This window comes from Dendrobium catenatum, unplaced genomic scaffold (genome assembly GCF_001605985.2).
Source record: "Dendrobium catenatum unplaced genomic scaffold, ASM160598v2 fragScaff_scaffold_390, whole genome shotgun sequence".
Classification (NCBI taxonomy): domain Eukaryota; kingdom Viridiplantae; phylum Streptophyta; class Magnoliopsida; order Asparagales; family Orchidaceae; genus Dendrobium; species Dendrobium catenatum.
Window position 1 is genome coordinate 2,528,900 of NW_021318852.1, and position 25,179 is coordinate 2,554,078.

The following is a 25,179-nucleotide window of genomic DNA, read 5'->3' on the forward strand; positions in this document are numbered from 1 at the left end:
CGTGAAGGAGAAGAAGAGTTCGTGTGAGGTGTAGCTTCACCCAATACTCCAATCTGAAAATTTGGATTCAAGCCATCGTCATTTTGCGATCTCTGCCCCCATTGTTAGTGATGTGAATGTAATGAAGAAGATAAAAATGTGAATATTTTTATGCAATCTAAAATTTTGAGTATTATGTAATTAAGCATAGAACTTAAAGTTTACATGCTAAGTTAGGCGACGTGATTAATTCTCAGCTGACCTAGAAGAGTCACCCATGCCAAAAACTTCATGGTCTGCACTTGATTAAGCTTTACTTAAGAGGTGCCGCTCGAGGGGATTAGATCATGGATTGCGGGCTTTTTAATCGTACTCGTCCACCAACTAAATTAAGCAACGGTGGTAGGTACGGCTAATTTAATCTGATCCTAGGGGTGTCAATATTTGACACAACCCGAAAACCCGACTCGAACCCGACCCGAAAATTTCGGGTTAGAGTCAACCCGAACCCAAAACGGGTCGGGTTCGGGTTCAACATTTCGACCCGTTCGGGTTAACCCTTTGACCCGAAATTGATCTGAAAATCCGATTTTGACACGGCAACCCGAGATTGACCCGAAAAAGTGGATATAGACCCGTTTTCGACCAGAAAACTAGCAATTTTTTGTTGGAAACGGGTCAGTCGGGTCGTGTCGAGTTGACCCGGACCCAAAACGAGTCGTGTCGGGTTGATCCGGACCCGAAACGGGTAGGGTTCGGTTAAGGATAACTGACCAATTTTAAAAAACGGGTTGGGTTCGGGCTGACCCAATAGTGCCGGATCAGTTTTGGCTTCGACCCGAACCGGACCCATGACTCGAAATTGACACCCCTATCTGATCATATAAAAGTTTTGTACGGCAAATGCTCCATTTTAATATAGATTTGGCGTTTGGTGACAGTTTCCAGTGAGGTCCCAAACTTTCGCGGGCTCTTTCTCCAGCTTTGAGAGAAGACGGGGGAAGATTTAAATCTCGCAGAAAGATGGCGTCGGACTCCTCTCGATCCTTTTTCTATCTATCTCTCTCTCTCTCGCGCGCGCTCTTTCTTTCTAAGAAATTATTGGCGGATATCTTTCAGAAATACTATTTAACGTAAAAATTTTTTAACGAAAATTTCGATATTTTTGTGGGTGAAAACGGACCTGTTGATCGAGTGCTCATGGAAAACTCCGGAGCTCCTCCTCCCCCTCCTCCTTCTCCGGCACCGCCACTTCCACTTTCGAATGTTTCAGCTCCGGTCCCAAATCGGCAGGTATATCTTTCTTCCGCGCTTTTGTTTTAGATTTGTAGCTCGGAGTTCATCTACTGATTTTTTTTTGTTTGGGCCTGCTGTAGCTTTTTTTTTGGAATGCCTCTTTTCCTCGATTGCAGGGAAAATTGAATCGGTTGTTCGATTTAACAATTAGGGTTTATTAAATCCTGTAAATCCAAATTTATTAAACCTTAAGAGGATTAAAGCCTGAAAATTGTTTGAAAGTACAAATGTTCAATTCAGCTAAATCCTTATCAACTGTTTGTCAGTCTTTATGAGAGTGATAAATCCTATGAATTATGAAAAAAAAAAAGGGAATCAATAATGAGGTTGAAATAAGATTTTTCAAAAACAGGATCTGAATTCTCAAAATTCTGTTTGTCTATATATAAGTTAAATTCTTTCTTTTAGCATGATTTTTCATATAATTCATATTTTTGGAACACTGGACATAACTGGCTAGGTTTGAGATGAGGATTATGCCGATGGTGATGCAATAGGTCATAAATTCGTCCCCTCTCTTGAATCACTCTTCAAAATTAAACGCAGTAGGACTACTTCAAATCAATAAGTTGCTGGAAAATTTTTGTAAGTGGACTCATATATTTGTGTACATATAAGTAAAGTATTATACATTAGACACTATTTAAAATTGAGTCAATTAAATTCATGATTTATTTAAGATTTAAAATATTATTTAGCTTATGTGGCATCTCAATTTAATTTATATGAAAATAATTATTTGTGTAGATGACAAGTATTTATTTTATTTTAATGATGGACTGAAATTAAAAAAAAAAATACACTTGAAATATAAAAGCGTCATGGTCCCCAATTTAAGCGGTTAAGTTCTCATTTACCTCATTTCTCATCTTGAGTGAAAATAAGGGGTCTCTCGCTCTCTTGGAGAACGCCGCTTCAAACATGGAAGATCGAAGACATTGATTCCGCATTTCAATGGATTCATGTACGCTTCAGATAATTCTTCTCGATGATTTGATATATCTTTCGGAGACGATGGAATTATTTTTCCGTCCCCTTTAAATCCTACATAAGCATGGCAATATGATCATGCATTTTAATTTGTTTGAGCATTTTGCATGATGCTGGTTGAATGTTGGGCCATTATTTTCCTGTGAATGGGATTGGATTAAGACATAAAACCTGTTTTGCAGGCATTGAATCATGGTGAGAGCAGTGGAGGAGAAATTGCATCATCTCATCACCCCAGGCGGCCCAAGCTATCTTCCTTAGAAATTCCAGGGAGGACTTTAGAGACTTCAGCACCAAATTCAACAAGGATATATATTGCCCACTCAATCACTCCAAGATCAACGAGAGCAGGCTTGCCACCCAGGCCTTCTTCAATAAGAGCAATATCAACTACAAATCTTACCCCACAAAGGAGTTTGATAAAGAACGAAACACCTAAAGGTGACAGAACAGCTCTTCTCACTCCGGGGAGCTCTCGACGAGATCAGGGGACCTCATCACAAGAACAGCCAAATAAACATTCTTATTCAACGACATTCTCTTTAACAAGAGCCTTTTTAATCAAAGCAAAATTGGGACTCTCTTTACCTGCTTCACCTGTTGCAAATTCATGCACTGAATCTGTGCAAGACAGACACGTGATCGACATCCATGCTCCAGATGTAAGTTTTCAATGTTTGCTTCTTCATAGGCTCGTGATTTATAAAATGGTTTCACTTGGGACTGACTTTTTATTGTTTCTAAAGAGCAGCTTTTTAGTATAAAAGTTTTAATTTTTGTACTAGAAAACTATTTTATGAAGCAGTAGAGTTTCCCAAATGAAGCCTTAATTATGATAAAAAAGTTCCCGACGGTACTTGTTTTACATATGAGCTTTCATTAGTGATAATTCCTTGGACTGCTGCTGTTTTGCAATCTGAAAATGATAAGAGTGAAATTCCATCTAGTATGATTAAAAAAAGCTAGAAGGGAAACATAGTTCTTGGGTTTAATTCATTAATGCTATCTTGCTACTGTTTTTCAGATTTGGTCAAATTAAACATAAGGATCAGATCACACTACATAAGAGTTTTTTTCCATGCTTTAACATTAAAAAACTAGATAGACTCTGCCATTTGAGGAGACTTACAAAAAAAGAATGGACCAAAGGAGTTTTCATGCTGTGCTTTCTAACAATATTCACAATTAAACACCTTGAATATGATTTCGTACAATTTCTTTTTAAAATTGGTTTCTTTAGCAAAACAAAAATCTATTAAAAAAGAAGAGCAATACACCACAATATCACAAGATGATCACATAGAGAAGATTACGTCCAGAGAAAAACAATAATCATCAGGGCCAAAAAAAAACAATCTGATCGAAAAAAAGACATATACACCCCAAAATCAAATGGACTTAGACCGCCATCTAGTTGCCAGGTATGAGCCATCCAAAGAGGTAAGGAAGGTAACAGCCAAAATTCCAAGATAACAAGACCTCAAAATTCCAAATCCACTAAAACTAATAGAGAAAGAACCACCGAGGTTGCCAACCAAGCCCTAATTTCTTTATGCTTAGGTTTGTGTGATGGCTACTTTGAGGTTTTAAGTGGTTCTGATTCATGAAGGTTTATTGCTAAACCAAGCTGAAAAATAACATTATATTGCATTAAAGGCTATCTTATGTTGTTGCCAAGCAGAAACATCCTTGTTAAATAATTACATACCAACAACATTCTTGCAGGCCATGTTTGGAGATGCCAGATTTTCATCTCCTTGCGGTGGTGACAGGCCAAAGTTTAAATCTACATACATTTTTAAGCTAATTTCATCTGGAATCTATTTAATCTTTTAATAATCAATGATCTCTACTCTTTAGAATTGTTTTCTTAGGGTTATTTTGATGACTTTCTTTTTTTTTTTTATTCATAGAAACCTCAAGGCCAGAATCAAATGGCACGCTCACTTTCAGTACCAGCGAATGCCAAAGATAGGAATTTGCGGATAGTAAATTCACCACGTCTTATTCGTGTAATTCCAATAACTCCTCGTCCTGTTCCTATTGAAAAGGGCACACAAGTTGAAATCGCTGAAGAAGCAAATGGTACTAAATACTTTTCATTTATAAATCTTTACGTGTTAATTGTCATCTTATACTATTCTAATTCATATTCATCACTGATCAAATTTACATCTTATTAGTAGAATGCGTTAAGTAACCTGCTATATTTCTGATGTGAATGTTCATAATTATCACCATTTATTTGAACTTGGCAGGCTAGAAAATTTTTAAGGGAGGAGGGGGCACAAATTGAATGTTTATCATTAGATTCACCAAGGCATATTAATAGATATTTATTATTAAAAAAGAAATAAAAATTTTTATGTGTGTGTACGGACACCTAAGCCCGCGGCTCGTTATTCCTCGGTACCGCGGTATTGTGTGTCAATACCGCTCGGTACTGAGGCTCGATATCGCTGACGTGGCTCATTCTGATTGGTATTCGAATGTAGAGCTGCATTCGGTGTTCGCACAGAATAATCTCTCATTTTTTAATGGCACATTCTTGTAACTAGATTGTATTATGAAGTGTTATTTGTGAACATATTTGCCCCTTTATCATGCAAATTTAACAAGGTTTTGGCATGTTCTAATTTTTTAGTTGTAGAGAGCGAAGGTGAAGACATCCCTGAAGAAGAGGCAGTGTGTAGGATATGTTTGGTTGAGCTGGGAGAAGAAGGAGAAATGTTGAAGTTGGAGTGTAGCTGCAAAGGTGAACTTGCCCTTGCACACAAAGAATGCGCAATAAAATGGTTTAGTATTAAGGGAAACAAGATTTGTGATGTCTGCAAGCAAGATGTTCAAAACCTGCCAGTGACATTGCTGAGGTTACAGAGTACGCCATTTAGTAATAGACGATTATCAAATACAGCTGCAAATGGAGGGGCTTCTCAATACAGGTAATATGAAACTGTCAAAATTTCTTTTTGTCTAAGTTTGCCAGATCAATCATATAAAAAACCATTATTTTATCAAGGAAAAAGTAAATTTTTTTTGCTTTTTATTGAAGAGTTAATTGCCATTCATTCATATGAACTTCAGCTTATAACACTATAATGTGCCTGATAATCACCAAATTGACAATTTTATAATTTCCGTAGGTCAATTAAAATCTCATTCGCATTTATAATGGGAATTAGATTCCCAAGAAGTAGAATTTGCTCTTTAGAACTTTCTTTGAGCTGCTATAGGAATTGATATAAAAATTGAATCCTCGAATTTTATGTGGTCTGGAAATGGGGATCGGTGTTGATGGCCTAAAGCATTGGAGATGCAAAGGGATGAAGATTACAAGATGAACTGAGTTAGTGAGCAAATGGAGAAGTTTGCTCATGAAGATAAGGCCAATAGGCTGTGCACACTGAGGGGCTGTTTGGTATCGGATTTACAGCGGGATTTAAGTCGGATTTACGATAAATCCAGCCAAACGGTTTCTGTGCGGGCGTTAAATCCCGGCGATGGGTAAATCCCGGATTTAAGGATTTACGGCTTGAATCCCGAATTTACTAAATCCCTCAGTTCGGCGGATTTATGCGATTTGGCCGAAGAAGCGCGCGAAAGTAGAAAGTTATCTTCACATCCATCGAGCTCCCGTTGTTGCTTCCGATCAAAATGTCGTAACTTCCGATACGACAGGAAGGGAAATTCGTCGAAGGAGCGAAGTCGAACAGCCACGAAGAGCGAAGTCGAACACGCGTGCAATCTCTACACCAACTGCGAAGCAACGAAGCCGGACAGCAACGACGAAAAGAGAAGATGAAAGGCAAACCCTAAACGCCTCTGTTATTAAATTAATTAATAATTATGTAAATTAATTAAATAATTAATAGTATAATTAGTGTATAAATTAATTATCTAATTAACTTAATTATATAATCAGTAATTAAATATTAATATTAATTAGCTTATTGATATATCTTTAAATATATATAATTAAAAACATAATTAATAGTGTAAATAATAATAATGAGTAGTAAAATTCTAATGATTAATGATATAATTAATAATACAATTTTTAATTAAAACTAATTAAATAATATTTAAATAATTAATAAATTATTAGTTAAGTAGCTAGTGATTGCAAAATAACAAGTAGGATTAAAATATAATTTTATAATAGAATAACTACTATACTATTATAAATAATAATTAAGTAATTTTTAATTAAATATTTAAATGATTAATGAGATAATTAATAATATAATGAATAATTAAAAACTAACTAAATAATACTTTAAAATATTAAATTATTTAGTGAGTATTAGTTAAATAATTAGTTATTTTTAAAATTAACTAATTAATTAAATCTATTATATAATTGTATATCAAATACTTATTAGATTAACTTAATTGATATAATTTAAATTATTAATAATTAATTAAATTAATTAAATATTAATATAATTATCTTACTTAGTATAACTTAAAATCTATATTATTAAATATATAATTAATAGTATATATAATAATTAACTAGTAATTTATACTTAACATGTTATTAAATTCATAACACATTAATTTTAATTTTTTATTATAAATTTAATTTATAATTTATAATTAACTTCTTCATATTTAAATAAATAATTATCATAAATTCTGAAATATGTTACCAAACAGTTTCTTAGGATTTAACATTTGTCATACCAAATAATTTTCATGATTTAACACTCTCAGGGGCTGTTTTGCAACAAGTGGGATTTAGTAAATTCTGTAAATTTGGATTTAGTAAATTCGAAATGTGTTAAGCCTGAAAATTATTTGGTATGCTAAATGTTAAATCATGAGAAACTGTTTCGTAATATGGAATGCGTTTTGGTTGCACTTTTTTTGTGCGATTTACTTGCGCTTTACCTGCACTTTAATTGCGCTTTGGCAGATCTTTTGTTGTGTTTTTTTACTACGCTTTGATTGCGTTTTACCTACGCTTTAACTGCGCTTTTGGTGTGCATGGCTTAAAGTTTGGTGGACACATTAAATTTATGAAGTAAAAAATAAATCTAATTGAATATCCACGTGTCAACTCTACGTGTCAACATTTTATTGGAGTCAGCACATATCTCTTCGTCCAGACTCTGCACCTAGTAATTTCTCCTCTCTGTGACTCGGTTGAACTCTCAGACATATGAATCAAAGCTGGTTCTCTCTCCTGATCTCAAACGCACGCAAGGAACACAAAGCCCCAGCAAATCCCTCTTCCGTCTCCTCTCTTTCGATCGCGCATCCCAGTCGAAGCCGTACACAGCTTGACCGATCCGCCTCCCTGCTGCCGCACGCATGGGCGGAACCACTACAAGCTTAGGGGGGGCAATTGCCCCCCCCTAAAAAAAAAATTTTTTTTTTATAAGAGTAAAAAAAAAAAATTATAGGAGAGTAAAAAATTTTTTTTGCCCCTCCTAAATTTTTTTTTGCCCCCCCTAAAAAACTCTTTTATCCTATCTTGCCCTAAAATATCTATATATTTCTTCACATTTAGTTCTAATATTCTCTTTCATGCTTTTCATGACTGTTTAATTATATTTTTTTTCTTTATTTTTCTTGCTTAAATTTTTTTAAAAAAAACTTGTCGTAATATATAGATATATAATAATATTTTTTTAATATTTAATTATTTTTGTGTTGTATTTGCCCCCCCTCAAAATTGAAGCTGGTTCCGCCCCTCCGCACGATGACGTTTCACTCTCCTGTACTCGCCGATTTCAGCTGCATAAAACCACCCCGTCTGCTCCCGCCTTCGATTCTGCTCCCATACACGATCTCAGACCCAAGCTGCACCCGACCCTTTCTGTTACGCGTCGAACCTAGCCAACCGAAGAGACGGATTTTAGGGTTGATTATCCTCGAAGCCCTACGACCGTTGACGTTTTAATCAGGCGAGCGTGTTTTAAAGGTCAAGTGCCCTGCCAACCTCTTCTCCCGGGCTGCCGGATTTTCAAGGGAATAAAAATGAGTTTTGTTTTTTAATTTAAATCATAGGATATAGGTACTGCAGGATATGGGGGAACTCGAAGATCAATATCAGTGTTATTGCCCTCCTAATCTCCCCTTGCGGGGAGGAGAGATTATTAGGTGCGGAGTGCAGACGGGGAGAACCGTCTGCACACTAGCATAAAATCCAGCTAGGGGAGGGAACGTCGCAAGGCTGTCGGATTTTCAAGAAAATTAAAAAGGGAAATTAATGTTAATTAAATCATAATAATTAACAGGTATGAGAAGCAATGGAAGACTAGAAGACGAATACCGGAGTTGATTTTTCCTCCGAAGCCTTCGATTGTCGAATATCTGTCCGATCGGACGGATTTGAAAGGGCAAGTGTCCTCCCAACCTCCCTTTACGAGGAGGGGACATTGGGAGGCTGTTGAAATGCTACCCGCACTTATTTAATAAATGATAAAAATGATAATATCAGTCGCTAAATGTAAATTGGATAAACATTTACATGCACTCATGTCTTTGTTGAAAGTTATAACTATCTTTGCAAGTATTCAATACCAAGCAACGATATATCTTTATGGAAACTCGACCCAGCTCCACTCTTTTCGGCTTCTTTTTCGTAGATGATCTAGACATGTTGCTTAAAATGATATATATAGATTTTTTAAATTCTCACTGTCTCATTGGATTAACATATGTCGGACGCTTTACTTTCTTACAGGATATGGCAGGATGTACCAGTACTTGTCATGGTCAGCATACTTGCCTATTTCTGTTTCCTAGAGCAACTTTTGGTAAATTCTCTCTGCATTTCACAACTAGAATGATATTTTCTCTATGTGCAAGTTAGCTTGTTGGATCTCAAATCAACAATTATTTTAATGAACAGATTAAAGCGTTGGGTCCGCGAGCTCTTGCTCTATCTCTGCCTTTTTCTGGCCTGTTGGGGCTTCTCTCATCCTGCATAGCATGCACAATGGGTAACTAGTGCTTTCTTCTTATCTGACCTTATTAGACATAAAATTACTAAAATAAGAGATTTGAAAATAAGAGCTTGAGATTTTATTCAGCAATCTACTCCTATTTATTGATCTATACAAGGTGCATTATTAAAGAAACAAATAACACACAGCTCTTCTTGACTTGTTGGTTGAGAGTTTAGGCTTCCAACTAAAAGGTCTTGTGTTCGAGTCTTTGTGTATGTGTTGTGTGTGTGAGTTTGCCTTAAATGACCTAAATGTCCCAAAAAAGAAACAAATAACTCTAAATAATTGGAGAATAATGAGTAATACAATCCTTCCTAATTCGGCAGCCTAACTATGGAAGGAATTAATGTGATCCAAGGGGTCATTCCACGGATTACTGTTCATAGCCGTGGGATCGTCTTTTGAAACGAGAGGCTGAGATTTAACAGAAAGCAATGAGAAAACTGTCCCAAATTTTATCATATTTTCAAAAATAAACTACTATTAATAACAAAAATGCAATCTGAACTCAACAACTAGGTTTTTAATAGTTACTGGGAATTTACTTATATAAAATATTTACAGATCAGGAGCTCCTACATAACTTTATACAACTGTATAGATGGCATATGTTGGCTCTTAATTGGCTGGATTAACATTCCTCATCCACAGCTAATAATTTCTCGTGGAAATTATCCATGAAACCCAAAAACAGAGAATTTTCCAACATATTTGTCCCAAAGCCCATTCGGAACCAGCATTTTAGTTCTATTATTAGTGAAAATTAAAATCAAGATGCAAACAACATAAACAGGAAATCATCAGTAAAGATATTGTTTGATTACAACAGAAGCATATGCGACTGCAATATCTTTTCTGGTAATTTATACTTAAACTTAGGATATTCTGATCAGTAATGGTTAAATTTGCAAGTTTAGTCCTTATTATTCTTCTTCCTATTGTCCCTTATGAATATCAGTAATAGCTATGACATGCCTACTATTTTCTTCTTCTCCTGCTAAAGAATTTAAGTTATGAAACAAGAAATTCCTACCTGCAATCATTCTCATTTGCTCTGATTTATATTTTTATGTCTGCAGTTAGCAGGGCGTTTGTTTGGACTTTTGCTTCGTTCCAATTTGCCATTGTCGTCTTGTTTGCTCACATTTTCTACACTGTGGTAAGTGAGAAAATCTTTTGCTTTAGAAGAAATTCCCTTCCAAAATTTGGCCACCAATCAGTGCTTATGTTTGTTGTAAATTTACACAGCTTAAAATCGTTTCTTTGTTCTCCATCCTTCTTTCATCGTTTGCTGGGTTTGGGGTAGCAGCCGGTGCAAATATTTTGTTTATTGAGTTTTTGAAATGGAGAGAGATGCGAAATAATAGTTCACAGCAGCAAGCAAATGAACATAGTGTGGAAGCCGAACAAGTTGAAGATACTCAGCAGCAAGAAAGCTCAAATAGGAATGCTTCATAGCATAGCAAGTCAGTTCTGGGCCTGGCTGTCTCAATTGAGAGGCAAATTATTAGGTGCGGACAACGGACAGTAAGAATCATCCGAATTTCTCTCTGTCTACAATAAAAGCGCAGTCAAAACGCAGCTGCTGTAGTAACTATGCTTTTACTGTAGACAGAGAGAAATTCAGATGATTCTCTCTATCCGCGTCCGAACCTAATAATTTCTCCAATTGAGATCATCATTTGCCTAAGACAGGCAGGAAGGTCATGTTTGCTGCAACCCACCCCTAAACCCCTCGCAAAGTTTAGCTTAAACCCTTAATTTCCCTCAACATAGAATAGATCAATATGACTCCTTTCCAAAGCTATTCGTGAAACTTGCACTTTGGTGCTTCACCACTTTGCATTTTCAGATGTGTATATTTTTGTTTCATACTGCTGTGATCAAATGTATGAGATAATGTTGTAAGAGAAGAATCAATTTATTATATAGGTATATTGGGTGGATGTTTCTATTGTGTTCTTTCTTCTATTTCTCCCTCTCTCTCTCTCTCTCATTTAGGGTTTAGGACATCAGACATCCAATTATCAATTACAAATAATGATTCAAATTAAAAATAATCTCATAAAAACTTATTCTTCTTATTTTAGTTAGCGTAGGAATGTTCATGCGTTGATAGACGCATTAAGCTATGGAAGTTATTTTATATCCTTTATTTACTTTGTTATATTGAAAATTATCTTTATAGAATTATTTTTAAAGAAGAAAAAAATTCAAAATAATCATCACATTATTCATGTACGATCAATTTAATCTCAAAATATCACATTCTCAAATTTAATCTAGACTATAAATTTGATCATAATTTGATCCCTCAACTTTACAAAAAAGATCCCAATTTAATCGCAAAGGAACCATTTTTATTTTATATAATCAAGATATTAAATTGAAACATCGTAATAATCTTAGACTAAAATAATCAAATACTACTAGTTATGAAACCATTCTAAAATTTAATCTAATTTTAAAAAATTGAAACCCTAACTTCCTCCCTTCCTCTCAAGGGAAAAATTATTACGTGCCGAGTCCAAATGCCACGGCATCTGAACTACAATCACATGAAGACGTCTGAATTTTTTTCTCTTGTACAGTGTATATGAAAAAAAATTCAGATGTTTTTTAATTACATAAAAAACAAATGAATTTTTTTCTCTTATACACCAGATATATACCAGAAAAAAAAATAAAATAAAATCAGATGCCTTCGTATAATTGAAGTCCGGATGAAAAAGCTTCATCCACACTCGGCGCATAAAAATCTCTCCCATTAAGGAGTGGATAAAACTGACGCGACCACCATACATTCGTTATCAAGATCCAGCCATAGAGAAGACGCCACGTGTCAGAAAGTAGATAACTTACCAGCTCAATATCAATATCTCCAACTCTTCAAAGCCTGGCGCACAGCGAGAGAGAGAGAGAGAGAGAGAGAGAGAGAGATGGCGAGCAGCTTGGTTTCTTCCTCGCTGGTGTTGAAGCCATCCCTCACAGGAGCGTGCAGGCCACAAGCCAAAGGCCTGCCTTCCCTCGCCAGACCTTCTTCTTCGAACCTCAAAGTTATGGCCAGCAAAGCCAGGAAGATCAAGACAGACACTCCGTACGGTTAGTATCCCCTCCTAACAAATACTCCCTTCCATCCAGCTTCTTAGAACTCACTTGGTTGTTATTAGATCATTATTTTTTTAAATAAATTTTTATTCTAGAAACTGTTGTAGAAAGCAGTAAGAAAATTGTTCCAAATGAAGCCCGAATCATATAACATATAGTTTACATACATAAGCATAGTTTGATCAAATAGGTTTCGTTTGGGACGGCTTTCTTCCTGCTTCTTAAAGTGACTTTGTTCTTCGTTCGTACTAGAAAGCCGCTTTAAGAAGTCGGAAGAAAGTCATCCCAAACAAAGCCATAATCTATAGCACATACTGCTTTCTATATTCATGCAAATGAGGCAAACCAAACAATAACTGATAACACATTCTAACATGAAATTAGGAAGTTGCAAGACAGTAAAAATGTTCATATGTATAATAGATGAGTTTCATATGCATAAATGGGGATTGAAAAGGAGTGTTCTGTAGGACCTGGAGGTGGGATGAGCCTGGCCAATGGTCTTGATGCATCTGGAAGGAAGCCTAAGGTTGAAATTTCTCCTAACAAATTATTCTCTTGCTATTTAAAAAGGTTATTTATAAGATGCTTTATTTTCCTTCCCAAATTAATGCAGGGAAAGGGTGTTTATCAATTTGTCGACAAATATGGAGCTAATGTTGATGGCTACAGGTAATAACGAAAACCAATATGCACGCATTGTATACTTAATAACACAATACTTAAAACTTGGAAACTTTTTTCTGCTCTGAAAATTGTTTCAATGGCAAAAATATCTATATTTCTCATGCACTAATATAAGTTTGTTCAAATTTGCAGTCCAATCTACTCTCCAGAAGAATGGTCTCCTGGTGGTGACGTCTATGTTGGAGGTAAGTCTAACAATAAATTTTCCCGTTGCTTGTTTTTTATTTTTTTTTCGTGAGAAAAAACCAAAGGAAGACAATAAATGAAATTCCTGGCATGCATAGTTTCTCTAAAATATAGCTGCAATACTACTCTAATAATAATATAACAAACACTTAATAATAATATTAAATTTTCAACAACCACAGGCGATTGGCAAGATATGGTTTCAAGAAATACTAAAATGAATACAAGATATGAATCTGGTTATATAAAAAATAGGGGCATTATTTAAAAAATTTAGAGCTATTAACCTTTTTCACCATAACACCAAACTATTTAGAGATTTACACAAATAGCTCTTAGTGAAAAACTACAATAGTGAATCTAAATCAATAATTAGAGAAAATCACTAGTGCAAATTCATGTGTTCGTTTTTAATATGCTCACCTCAGCTGTTTTTTCTGGTGATAAACGCAGGGAAAACTGGCCTCCTAATATGGGCTGTGACACTACTTGGACTGCTAGGTGGGGGAGCTCTTTTAGTTTACAATACCAGTGCTCTGGCTCAGTAGGATGTTAATAACAAGCCTTGTATTATAAGTTTTCTCAGAACTTATATTGAAAACTAGTATTTTCGCTGCAATCTGTAATCTTTTATGTGATATTGCTCTTTTTGGGACAGGGTTGAATGCTATAGCTTATTAATCGATGCCTCAATTATTATAATAATTTTAGTCTAATAGATCATCCTGAGAATTCATTGGAATTTCATCGAAAGATAGCTAATCAATCATGACCAAATTCAAGAACATAGTATTGCTGTGATAAATACTTGAATGTTGGTAACACTTCTTTAATTAAAAAAAAAAGAACAAAATGATCCTCGGCTAGTTAGGGTGTATTTATGTTGATGCTATGACACCATACTTTCATTTTCTGCAATTTGGTTCCTATCCTTGCTGATACTTAGCCTTCTCTGTTGATTTTTATCATTGGCCTAACGGAAGGATCTAAATAGTCATATTGTAAAGACTTATCAAATTAGAGAAAGAAAAAGACAAAAAATAAATACAACATAAATAGTCAGGGATTAGTTTGGGCATTTTGTATTTTTTTTATAATAAAGAGTTGGTATTTGTGCTTCTTCGTGTGCCAGACTTAGCAAGAACATTGCAAAAATAACAATTAAACACCCAGCAGCTACAGAAGGAAATTAAATTTAGGACAAACCAACTCATGTAAATGACAGAAAGTCATGCATTTATCTTCTATTTTCATCACTACGGGTTAATAGCTGTAACAATGATAAGATTTTTTCTTCAAGACAAAACAAATAAATTAACAATGGATGAGGTGATGGTACTGTAATCAATGTTCTAATGCAGCCTTGGTCAGACCTAGAACTTATATTATTTTCGCGAGGAAATACGGCTTACATCTTTAAGCGAAAAGTTTGAAGGAGAGAAGACTGATCCAATGTCAGAGAACTCGTGAAGAAAACAGGTGGTTTTGAAGTAAATATATAAAAGTTTAGGAAGTCCCAATGTATGCTAAATGAAAGTCATTTGGAAGATGACTTCCCAGTCTAATCCTCTTATTATATAGCAGAATGTTATTTATGTTCTCTATGGAGTCATTGCTTGAGCAAGGTCTCACTTTTGGAGAAATCTCCAACCCCTTTCCTCTCATAGATGGCTCACATTTTCCATTGGGAATGGCCAAACTTTTCCTTATTTAAAGACCTACGGCCTAATAGTTCTTTCAAAGGAGATTTTCGGGTCCTAGATACTAAAATCTATGATATTATTGCTAATGGGGCTTTATGTTCTCTATGGAGTCATTGCTTGAGTAAGGTCTCTTTTGGAGAAATATCCAACCCTTTCCTCTCATAGATGGCTCACATTTTCCATTGGGAATGGCCAAACTTTTTCCTTATTTAAAGACCTATGGCCTAATAGTTCTTTCAAAGGACATTTTTCGGGTCCTAGATACTAAAATCTATGATATTATTGCTAATGGGGCTTGGTTACTTCCTTTCCCATTCTCTTCAATTGAAACATCATACTCTATTAAGTCTGCTAATTTCCATTCTAATGGTGATAAATCGTTTGAAAAGGGGAGGAAGGTTTTTCTTCTTTCAAAACTAAGAAGGATTTTTTTTTCTCTGCCACTGATTTTCACTGGAGAGAACATGTTTGGTATATGTCAAAGTATTCTACTTGTACATTGATGGCTTGCTTAAATGACTTAAAAACATTAACTCAGAAATATTTTTAATATGGCCCTTTTTATGCCATTTGAACATAGAAAGTCATTCAGACTTATTCTTTAGTTTCCCTCAGTCCATGTGGTTGGTAAGTAACACTCTTTCTCTTTGATGCTTCATTGATGCAAAACCTTGAGCATTGCACATCTTACAATGATAACTTAATGCCAGGAGAATTTTTTTTAGTCACTGCTGCCATTCTTTTTTTTTTTTTACATAGTTGGTGAGAAAGCAATTTTAGGATACACTCATTTGAACCTAAAGTTTGGTTGACCTCTTCCGTAGGATTAAGTTTCATATCCTGCAAAGGATCAAAAGTTGGAAACTCAATGAAAATATGCCTAGGCATATGGAAGTCACATATTTTAAAGATTTTTTAGCCGCCACCTATTTCCCTCTCTTAAATTTTATCGTTGGTTTTCATGTATTCTGATTTTTATGTGATTTTGATGTGCTTTTCATCCAGCTTGTTTGGGTTTCTCATCTCATTCTCTGCTATTTGTAATCCGGTTGTGATGTTGTATGAGGCATCCTGTAGTGCTAATCTTCAGTTAGTTTTCACAATATAATTGGAAGAGTTGTTCTTGCTCTTGTATGGCTACTATTCCAAATTCTTGATGCAATTTTGGATTCTTTTGGGTGGAAGGACGAGATGATAAGCTCTATCCAGTTCTTTCTTTTCCTTTTCTGGATGGCTCATTCAATCTAATTAGTCAGCTGGAACTTATAGTTGAGTAATGGACAGAGCCTTTTTAAATCCAGAATAACAAATCCTACTGGGTCTCTTACCGAGCCCCCCATCCTCTAATCTCTCGTGATCACAATTCTATGCTTCGTCTTTGATTTATTTCCCTGTTTAATCACTCTGATTTTTGGATACTTTTTGCTTGGGTGCTTCATGTATTTTAATTGTTATTCTGTGGTAGCACCTATTTTGGTACGTTTCTTGTCCATACATTTATTCTTCATTTAAAATATTACTCAGGCTCTCACCATTACCCAACCCCACCCCCCCCCCCCCCCCCCCCCCCAACAAACAAAAAAAGGGGTCCCATAAATAAAAATCACGAGGAACAGGAATTAACAGGAAATTATTTATTCCTTCAAAAATAGAAGTGACGTGAGAGTTAATACAATAAGCTAACAAAAAAAAATCAATAGAAAAAAACAAAAAAGTCATGCTGACAACCTGAATTTCTGCAGCTATTTTTTATTGCAAGGAGGAAACAAAGAAAACCATACAGCCTGTATGAAGTTTTTCAAAATCATTTTAAGAAATTATCTCATAATACACATTCAATTTAATTATCAGAGTACAAAAATAGCTTTCAATCAAGGAAGCATCTATGGAACATAGCAGAAGCATTTCAAAAGTCAAGCAAAAATATCTCTAGTAAGGTGGTGCACCTAAGATTTATAGAATCATTTCTTCCCGCCTCCGGAAGGATTAAACTTGAAAAAGATGATGTCACCATCCTGAACAACATAGGTCTTCCCTTCCTGTCTATATTTCCCTGCGGCCTGCAAGCCAAACAAAAAAATTGACTTCAGGTTACATTAGGAAATGATTATGCAATTATGTATTTCACAAAAAAAAAAAAAAAAAAAAAAAAAAAAAAAAAAAAAAAAAAATACAGCAAAAGTCAGCACTGGAAGCATCATACCTTAACTCCGGTTTCACTGCCTATTTCTTTCAAATCTTCGAACTTCATGACCTGAAAGAGGCCAAATTATTTAAACTAAAAGTACAAATTCAAGACATTTAGTACGACTCGACTTCTTTGTCATAATTATACATGCAAACCAAGAGTTTGCCATGTCTTTACTTGGGCTTGTGGAAGAGAAGACAAAAAAGGCCAATCTATGATTTTGTAAAAAACTTTATGTAAATTTTGCAGAATGATGCAGCACTATGTTTTGTAATATCAAAAGAAAAGTTACCTATGCAAAGCTAAATAACTACGATAGAATGACATCCAAAGTGCATTAATGTTGTTATCGAAAAGCAACAAAGGCAAACATACAGGTATAGAAAAAGAAATACAGCTCATAATTTCAATATGGCAAGTTGAAGGAACAATCTAGCACATAGCGAAAATTAAAAATATGCAAAGCAGCCAAACAACAAGTCCATCTGCCCAACAAAACAATGTGTATATTAGAGGGTAAATAAAATGGGCAGAGCACAAGTTTCCCCACCTGAGCATTAGTATGATTAATTAATTGAGTTTGAGCTCAAGCTCAACCCAATTTAAAGAGTTTGAGTTGACTCACAAGCACATCTCTTTTATGAAAAAGAGCAGATGAATCGGAATCCTAGGTGTTTTAGTAATAAAATCATGGAAATAATGAGAAATTTATAAGTTAAAGAGCTGAGTCATCATTGGCTCAAGCTCTATTCATGATTCATTCATCGAGCCAAAGCTGCACCAGAGTAAACTCACAACTATCTCTAGAAAACTTGATGTAAATTTTGCAGAATGATGCAACGCCATGTTTTGTAATATCAAAAGAAAAGTTACCTATGCAAAGCTAACTAACTAGGAAAGAATGACATCCGAAGTGTATTAATGTTGTTATTGAAAAGCAACAAAGGCAGGCATATGAGTCTAGAAAAATAAATACAGCTCATAATTTCAATATGACAAGTTGAAGGAACAACTAGCACATAGCGAAAATTAAGTATGTGCAAAGCAGCCAAAGAACAAGTCCATCAGCCCAACAAAACAATGTGTATATTAGAGGGTAAATCAGCTGGGAAGAGCACAAGTTGCCCCACTTGAGCATGAGCATGACTAATTAATTGAGTTTGAGCTCAAGCTCAACTCAATTTAAAGAGTTTGAGTTGACTCACAAGCACATCTCCTTTATGAACAAGAGCAGATGAATCTGAATCCAAGGTGTTTAAAATAATGGAAAGAATGAGAAATTTATAAGTTAAAGAGCTGAGTCATCATTGGCTCAATCTCTATTCACGATACATTTATCAAGCCAAAGCTACACCGGAGTAAACTCACAACTAATTCTAGGAAAAAAAAACATATCAGGCAAATGGCTAGTTCTTGGAATCCAAGATAATGATATAATCTACAAATAGAATTTTGAGGAGTGGTGAGGTAATCATATGATATTCCTTTCTATATTTAGAAACATAGAAATCTTAATCCCAAGAATCAAATCACAAATTGTTCGTATAACAGTGTGGCTTGCATATAAAGATTTTTTATTGCCATGCTAAGTTTGACTTTATAAACTGTGCACTGAAAATAAACTTAGCTTAATGTAAACCTGTGTCATATGAGCATCTTCAAAGTATTAAATTACTAAATCTACCAATCGTTTCTTGCATGGATATATTGAATAAACAAAAAGCTTTTAACTGAAACAATGGATGAACCGCAGCAATGGCTGAAAAGATAGAGTCGGCCCCATATTGCTGATGTTGATAATAAGAGAAATACTACAAACAAAACAAAAGTAAAAAAGTAGGAGATATTTCTTAGCATCAAGTATGTGTTGGATATATTAATATTAAGTATTTATTAACCATGTTTATTTGTTAAAGTTCAACTCATAATCAATCACTTTAACGTGGTTCAGTATAGCACTACATATCCTGAACTTAGGGAGAACATACCCATTACAACTAAACCACAACTAACAAACTGAAAGCTGGACAACAAAGCTAATTGACACAAAATGAAACAACATAGTTTATTTTATGATTCGAAACAGTAGTACATACCTCAGCACATATGAAACCACGTTCAAAATCAGTATGTATGACACCTGCAGCTTGAGGAGCCTTTGTTTGGCGTCTGATTTGCCAGCATTTAACCTGTTAAGCAATAATTCTTTATAGAATCATTCATTCGGATGATGATATGAGGAGTCCAAATAATAGTACAATTCATAAAGAATGCATACGAATTAGGAAATATGAAGAAGCACACTGTTTTAATCTATTGTTGATGGATGACTGAAAAATAAATTCATTTTGTATGAAATATAGTGAGAAATAACAAAATCAACTAATTTAGCTTGGCCTACGAATGGAAAATACCTCATCCGAGCCAGCAGTAAAAAAGTAAATAAGATTGATGGCAGAAAAACCAGTCTTTATGATTTTTGTAATGGCACTGCGAGAAGACAGAATTTATTAGTGTTTGTTATTCTTGCTATTGTGCACGTTATGAAGAATTCTTTTATGTCCGAAATAATCTTCAAAAAGTGGTTAATAGATATCAAATCAACATATCCGGATTTAGCTCACCTCTGCAATTTGTTTTCCTCGCAATATTTGGCAGCTTCATCTGGTGGCATATCTGCAAGATTTTTTTCAAGAATGCAACTGAATGGAATGATAGGTTCACCACCATGCTCCTGCACCCTGAAAAGATTGTCAATTGTGATAAAGATGCAATTAGTAAGAGTAACTTTTGATACAAAAATAATTTTCAAAAAAAAAGAACAAGTTTCTTGCTCATCCATTGCACCAGATTGCCTATAGCTAAGATAATCAACTCAGAAACAATGTCTCCAGGAAGATTCTTCTGCATACCATGCCAGGAGAAGAAAATAAGACTTCTTTTAGTGATGTATGGAGTAGATCTGAAGGTGATTGATGGATGAATTAGGTTTGAAATAAATGGTACTTATTGTGTCAGAAAAGCCACTAAATTATCCAGTTTTATCAATTAAACGGGTTTAAATTTCATGAAGCCTCAAAGAGAAGACTGATTGCTATGTTCCATCAAATAGAACATACAAATACCCTAAAGACAACCTATTATACCTATAGTTATTTCGCAGAGAATGAGTTGGGTGAACAAAAAATCTACCCAGATTTTTATGTTTGTGTCAAATCGGATGGATAATAGGTTGATTTCAATTCCCCAAATTCTTGTTCCTCAAAACAAGGATTAGCTTACCACACTGCTAGTCAGGTACCAGAGCACCAAGCTGTATGCAGAGACTTCTGAAGCAAGGGAATCTCCAACACCAATTCTTTCTAGAAAATCAGTGCCATGTTCGGGTGGCAAGTAATGAATAACAATGCCTTCCCCACAATACCAACACAAATCCCCACAGAAACTCATAGGAAAAATTCCATTTCAAAGCCTCAAGGTTGGGCTTCCACTTCCTTCTCTCATTCCCTCTCCTTTGCTATAACCGTGATAGCCCTTCTCATGTATTCTTCCCCCTCATTGTCTTCTGTCCCTCTGCTTGCTTTGTAGTTCTCCCAAACCAAACCAAACTTATAGATGATAACAGGCGTGCATCTTAATAAAGGATTCATTTAAAACCAAGCGTATGGAATCTTTCTCTAACTTCTTCACATGAATATGCCCAATATTTTAGTACCATATTTTGCTCATACCATGAACATAATTTAGATTAATTAACTTTGCTCCAACTTTTCCAAAGCAATCTATTTAGCATATCAGCACTAATTGTTCTGTGAAATGAAGCATATGTAAGATAGCATTATAAATCTGCTTAGATAAAAGGTCAGAATCAGTTACCAAAAATCAAGGCATCGCACTGTTCTAATATATTACAAACACCACTGCCAACAACGGAGGAGGGAAAAAATAACAATTTAGAACAAGCCAGCCTAAAATCAAAACATACCAAGCATGTATCTTGGGCAAAAACTTATTCTTCTTTCGCTGATAATCTTTTTCATTCATGTTCACCTGTAAAAAAAAAAAATTGGGAATATTTAAGAAGAAGGTTCCAACATTCCTTGCTTTTAGTTGGTAAGAGCTTTTACAAGATAGGGTTGTGTTCTCATAAGATAAAACATGTAAGTTGTGCAAAAAGTCATAAACAAAGATTGCTTAAGCCAATAACCCAAGAAAAAAAAATTTTGGTGCTTCCAAGAGTAGCAAAGATTAAGACTACTAACTACCAGGCAAGTACCATGCAACTCTCCTATTATCAGAACGAGAGAAGATTTTGCATGCTCAATCTCCTATCACCAATTAATGAATATTTACTCTGACACTTCCTCCAGATAGCAGCGGGCATTGTTACCGTCAACTGTCTGAACAATAAGCAAAAATTACAATGTGACCACAAATTCAATCATGCTTATTTCAACAGGTACTCGAAAGACTTTTTTTTTTAACACCCAAGTTAACATGCCTTCGCAAATACCTGGATCCGACTATGAAATTCATTAAATACATATGGAGGCAAATCCAATCAAGATCTCATAGATCTGTCATTTCAGCTCTACAAAGGGATCCCATTAGCTAGTGTCAAATGGATTTGACTCCTAAAGTCCAGTAAGCCTGATTACCAACCATGAGTTATTCCCTCTCAGTTATCCTGAGCAAAAATTAAGTTGAAAGTGTGTCAACGATATGCCATTGAGATTGGCATAAACTTGATCATTATCAAAGAGTTTGCCATATCAGTTTGACTAAATGGATCTCAAAGAGACACAATATTGTTGCTTGCAATTCAGAAATTATAGGCATGACCAATTAAAACTCAAAGGCATGATCATCAATTATTCTTGAGTTTTAGTTTCACTCGACAAAGTAGGTTTAAGCCATATGGTGATTTGAGTTGGCGAGCTTGCTAATATGATAATTGGCCTAGAATTGGTATTTTGTTGATGATCTTATTAGCATGGTAGTTGGCCAACGTTTAGTTAATAGGTTTGTTAACATGATAGATTGCCCAAGTTGTTTTTGGTGGCCTTGAATTGTTGTTAGAAAATTGGCCCAAGGTTAGGTCCACCCTTGGGAAGGCCCATGAATCAAGATTGATTTCATTGGTTTGTTGGTAGCCTATTGATCCTAAATTGGCTGGGTTGGGGCTTAACACAGAGGATGGCCCAAAGGTAAGTCTCACAACCTTAGAGGTGTGTAAATGGTTCTCGTTTAAAACTGGACGAATTTAATTTACTTCAAAAAAAAAACTAAAATAGTTTCCATTACATTTCTTTACTTAGCATTTCTTTTTCATCCAACCAAATACCTAGATTTTCAAAACCCCGTATTTGAAATACTTTACACCATTTTGTATTCTAACCAAACAGCCCCTAAGAGAAAGAACATAATAATGCTTTGTGTGAGATTACAAAGAGAAGCGAGTAGAGTTACTTGAAGAACAAATAACTTCTCCCAGCTTAGCTGCAAAAAGAAATCTTTTCAAAACATTCTAATCAGGACACTAGGTGGATCATAACTTGCAGTACAAGTCACTCGGCCAATTTGATCACCATATGGCCAAATTTTTAATGAAAATGCAAAATTCAGTACATTGTGAAAGGAATTATAGAAAATTTTGCATCTATAAACTGCCTTGGAAGTTGTCACATCTATGAAAAATTGTATACCAGATAGACAATAGGTTTTGCTGTAAGCAACTGGAAAGTGTTCAAAATCTCTATATCAGCAGCTTTCCAGTCTCCCAGACGCACATCTTTCCCCTCATTTAACCATGCTTTAACCTTCCACAAGAAAAAATAATATCAGTCAATTATTTAAATTTAATTCGAAAACCTCCTTCTGAAAGAAATTATGTATGTATAAAAGAGCATAATAAAACACATAAATAAGGAAAAATCTTAAGAAGATGTCAACTTCAGAAAAGAAAATATAGCGCCAGTGTAATGAACCGGTTGGGGGCCAGTTCAACCCAACCGACCACCCGCTGATGCAAGCAAAAAATTTGGGAAGAGCCCCCAAATTTTTGCAAGCAAAAGACAACCTTCCTAGATAAAAGAAGATACTCCAAATTCTCAAAACTAGTCAAAATACGACAAGACAAACCAAAAACAACTTTACTTTTATAATATAAAAGATTTACAAACTTGAACGCTTACAAACGACACAAACATTAACATAAACTTGCTTTCATTCGTCGAGAAGAAGGATACAAGTGGCGTCGAAACTTGCGGAGAGAAGAACGAGGTTAGAAGCTGAGACGAAGAGCGGAGAAGCTCAAAAGCCTTCCCAAAAAGTAGAAGAAGAAGAAGTGGAACAAGCTCTCAAGCTTTTCCAAAAACCCTCAGGATTTCATGTCCAAAAATTGCATTTTTTCCAACCCTTACAAGCCTCAAAACATCTCTAATTTATAGGCAAAAGGAAGAAGCTAAACAGCCACAACACCTCCAACCAAATCCAATCAGATTTGGGGAAATGAAAGGCCAAAAGACAATACAACATCCCACAAAACTGCACAGAAAAACAGGGAGAAATAGCTACGGGAAACCCAGCCAGAAGCCACGGGAAGTCCAACCAGCAAGGGACCCGAGGAGCCAGCACAGGAAACGGGGCAGAGCTTCACGGGAAAACAGCCAGGGGAAATACCGAGAGGGAGAGACCACGAAAACAGCAACAGCCAGCAGAAACCGAAAAAAGCAAAAGGGGAAGAAGAAGGCCAAAAGTCCATTCCATAATAATGAGCTAAAAAGAAATATACCTTTTTGATTTAATGAGCTTTAAGAGAATTTATTCCACCATTTATTGAGCTAAACTTCAGCTCAAACATTAATGAGCTAACACCAAGTAGAATTCAAATTTTGAGCTCAAAACCAAGCAGCCAAAGCCTACCCGAGAGCAGCAAAAGGCCCCAAACCAACAGCAGCAAAGGCCAAACCAAGAGCAACCAAGGTCAAAATTTAGGATTTGTTTTGACCCCCCCCCCCTTGCCTACATCACCCGCCTTTTATTAGAGTCGCGACGAAGGAAGGGGTCGCGATTCGCGAACGAACAACGGAACGGAGCGGGCGGACAACCGAACATGCGGAAGGATTCTGAGTTTTCTTTCGTCATTTTTACCAGTCGATCGCGTTGGAGGATAAAAAGAATTGATCATTCCTTTTCATTTCTACCATTAAAGGAGTACTAATTTGGGAGAAGTTTCAACGAGCGAGAGGAATGATGAGGAAAAGAGGGAAAAGGTTTGTTTTGCATTTTTTTTTTTATAAATTATTTCCTAATTATTTCTCTAATCATCAGAAACATTAAATTGAAGATAAAAGAAGGAATCAAAGACAAGGGGAAGGAATTTTGGGAGAGAAGGATTTAAGGATTTTGAGAAAATCCCCATTTTCCTTTATAAGTGACTCTCCTATTATACAAATTTAATTCAATTTTGTTATAAAAGCACGTTTTTATAGAAGTTATATTTTTGTGAAAGTTGTAGGAACTCGAAGTTGAGGTTGCTCCAAGGATCGAGGATTTGGAAGGATTAAAGTGGGTAATTATATGTGTAAATTTTCATTATTTTATTTTCATTGCAAATCTGGAAATAATAGTCCATATAATTATTTAATTTCTTTGGAGAATTTTAAATGCGTTGATTGAAAATGATTGAAGCTTTAATAATAAGAAAGTAAAAAAAATGGAAAGAAATTGGAAAGTGAAAATGAAAAGCATAGATAAAGTATGGATAAACTATATATATATATATATATATATATATCCACCACTGCAAGATTGGCGCCAATTTCTCAATAATGCTTCAAATCAACATCTGATACGACACCCTAAAGTTGCTTACTTTGAGAAGAAGGATACAGAGAGTGCACCTTCCGAGAGACGAAAAGTGGTTAGAAGCCCGAGAAGAGAGGGTGGAAAGAGCCCCGCGAGGATTCCGGAGGGGATGAGAAAACGAAGGTTGAAAGAGCCGGCAGGATTTCCGAATAAACCACAGGTTAATAGCAAATATGGCTACAGAATATCAACTCCATTCTTCATAACAACATCT

The 25,179-nt window shown here is 35.3% G+C and overlaps 3 protein-coding genes across 3 annotated transcripts in view; 2 read left to right on the top strand and 1 right to left on the bottom strand.

Moving 5' to 3' along the window:
- The first annotated feature begins 948 nt into the window (after positions 1 to 948).
- LOC110104962 lies at positions 949 to 10,727 on the top strand. The gene is made up of 8 exons (XM_020834278.2): positions 949 to 1,272; positions 2,448 to 2,927; positions 4,179 to 4,350; positions 4,910 to 5,207; positions 8,960 to 9,032; positions 9,128 to 9,218; positions 10,304 to 10,383; positions 10,473 to 10,727. Exons 1-8 carry the CDS (start codon positions 1,180 to 1,182, stop codon positions 10,680 to 10,682), a joined length of 1,497 nt encoding a protein of 498 aa, XP_020689937.1. The 5' UTR covers positions 949 to 1,179; the 3' UTR covers positions 10,683 to 10,727.
- Positions 10,728 to 12,114: 1,387 nt separating this feature from the next.
- LOC110104983 (photosystem II 10 kDa polypeptide, chloroplastic) lies at positions 12,115 to 13,898 on the top strand. Its single transcript, XM_020834312.2, has 5 exons — positions 12,115 to 12,326; positions 12,803 to 12,861; positions 12,949 to 13,004; positions 13,152 to 13,204; positions 13,659 to 13,898. The coding sequence occupies exons 1-5, from the start codon at positions 12,164 to 12,166 to the stop codon at positions 13,751 to 13,753; spliced, it is 426 nt and encodes a 141-aa protein (XP_020689971.1). The 5' UTR covers positions 12,115 to 12,163; the 3' UTR covers positions 13,754 to 13,898.
- A 2,728-nt stretch (positions 13,899 to 16,626) lies between these two features.
- Positions 16,627 to 25,179, bottom strand: part of LOC110104982 (obg-like ATPase 1) — a 28,509-nt gene continuing 19,956 nt past the window's right edge. Inside the window, exons 6-12 of the mRNA XM_020834308.2 lie at positions 22,802 to 22,915; positions 21,082 to 21,146; positions 19,721 to 19,837; positions 19,511 to 19,586; positions 19,193 to 19,285; positions 17,112 to 17,162; positions 16,627 to 16,968 (exon numbers count right to left, since the gene is read on the bottom strand). Of these exons, the coding sequence (XP_020689967.1) occupies positions 16,870 to 16,968; positions 17,112 to 17,162; positions 19,193 to 19,285; positions 19,511 to 19,586; positions 19,721 to 19,837; positions 21,082 to 21,146; positions 22,802 to 22,915 (615 nt within the window). The 3' untranslated portion in view covers positions 16,627 to 16,869. The remainder of the gene's footprint in view (positions 16,969 to 17,111; positions 17,163 to 19,192; positions 19,286 to 19,510; positions 19,587 to 19,720; positions 19,838 to 21,081; positions 21,147 to 22,801; positions 22,916 to 25,179) is intronic.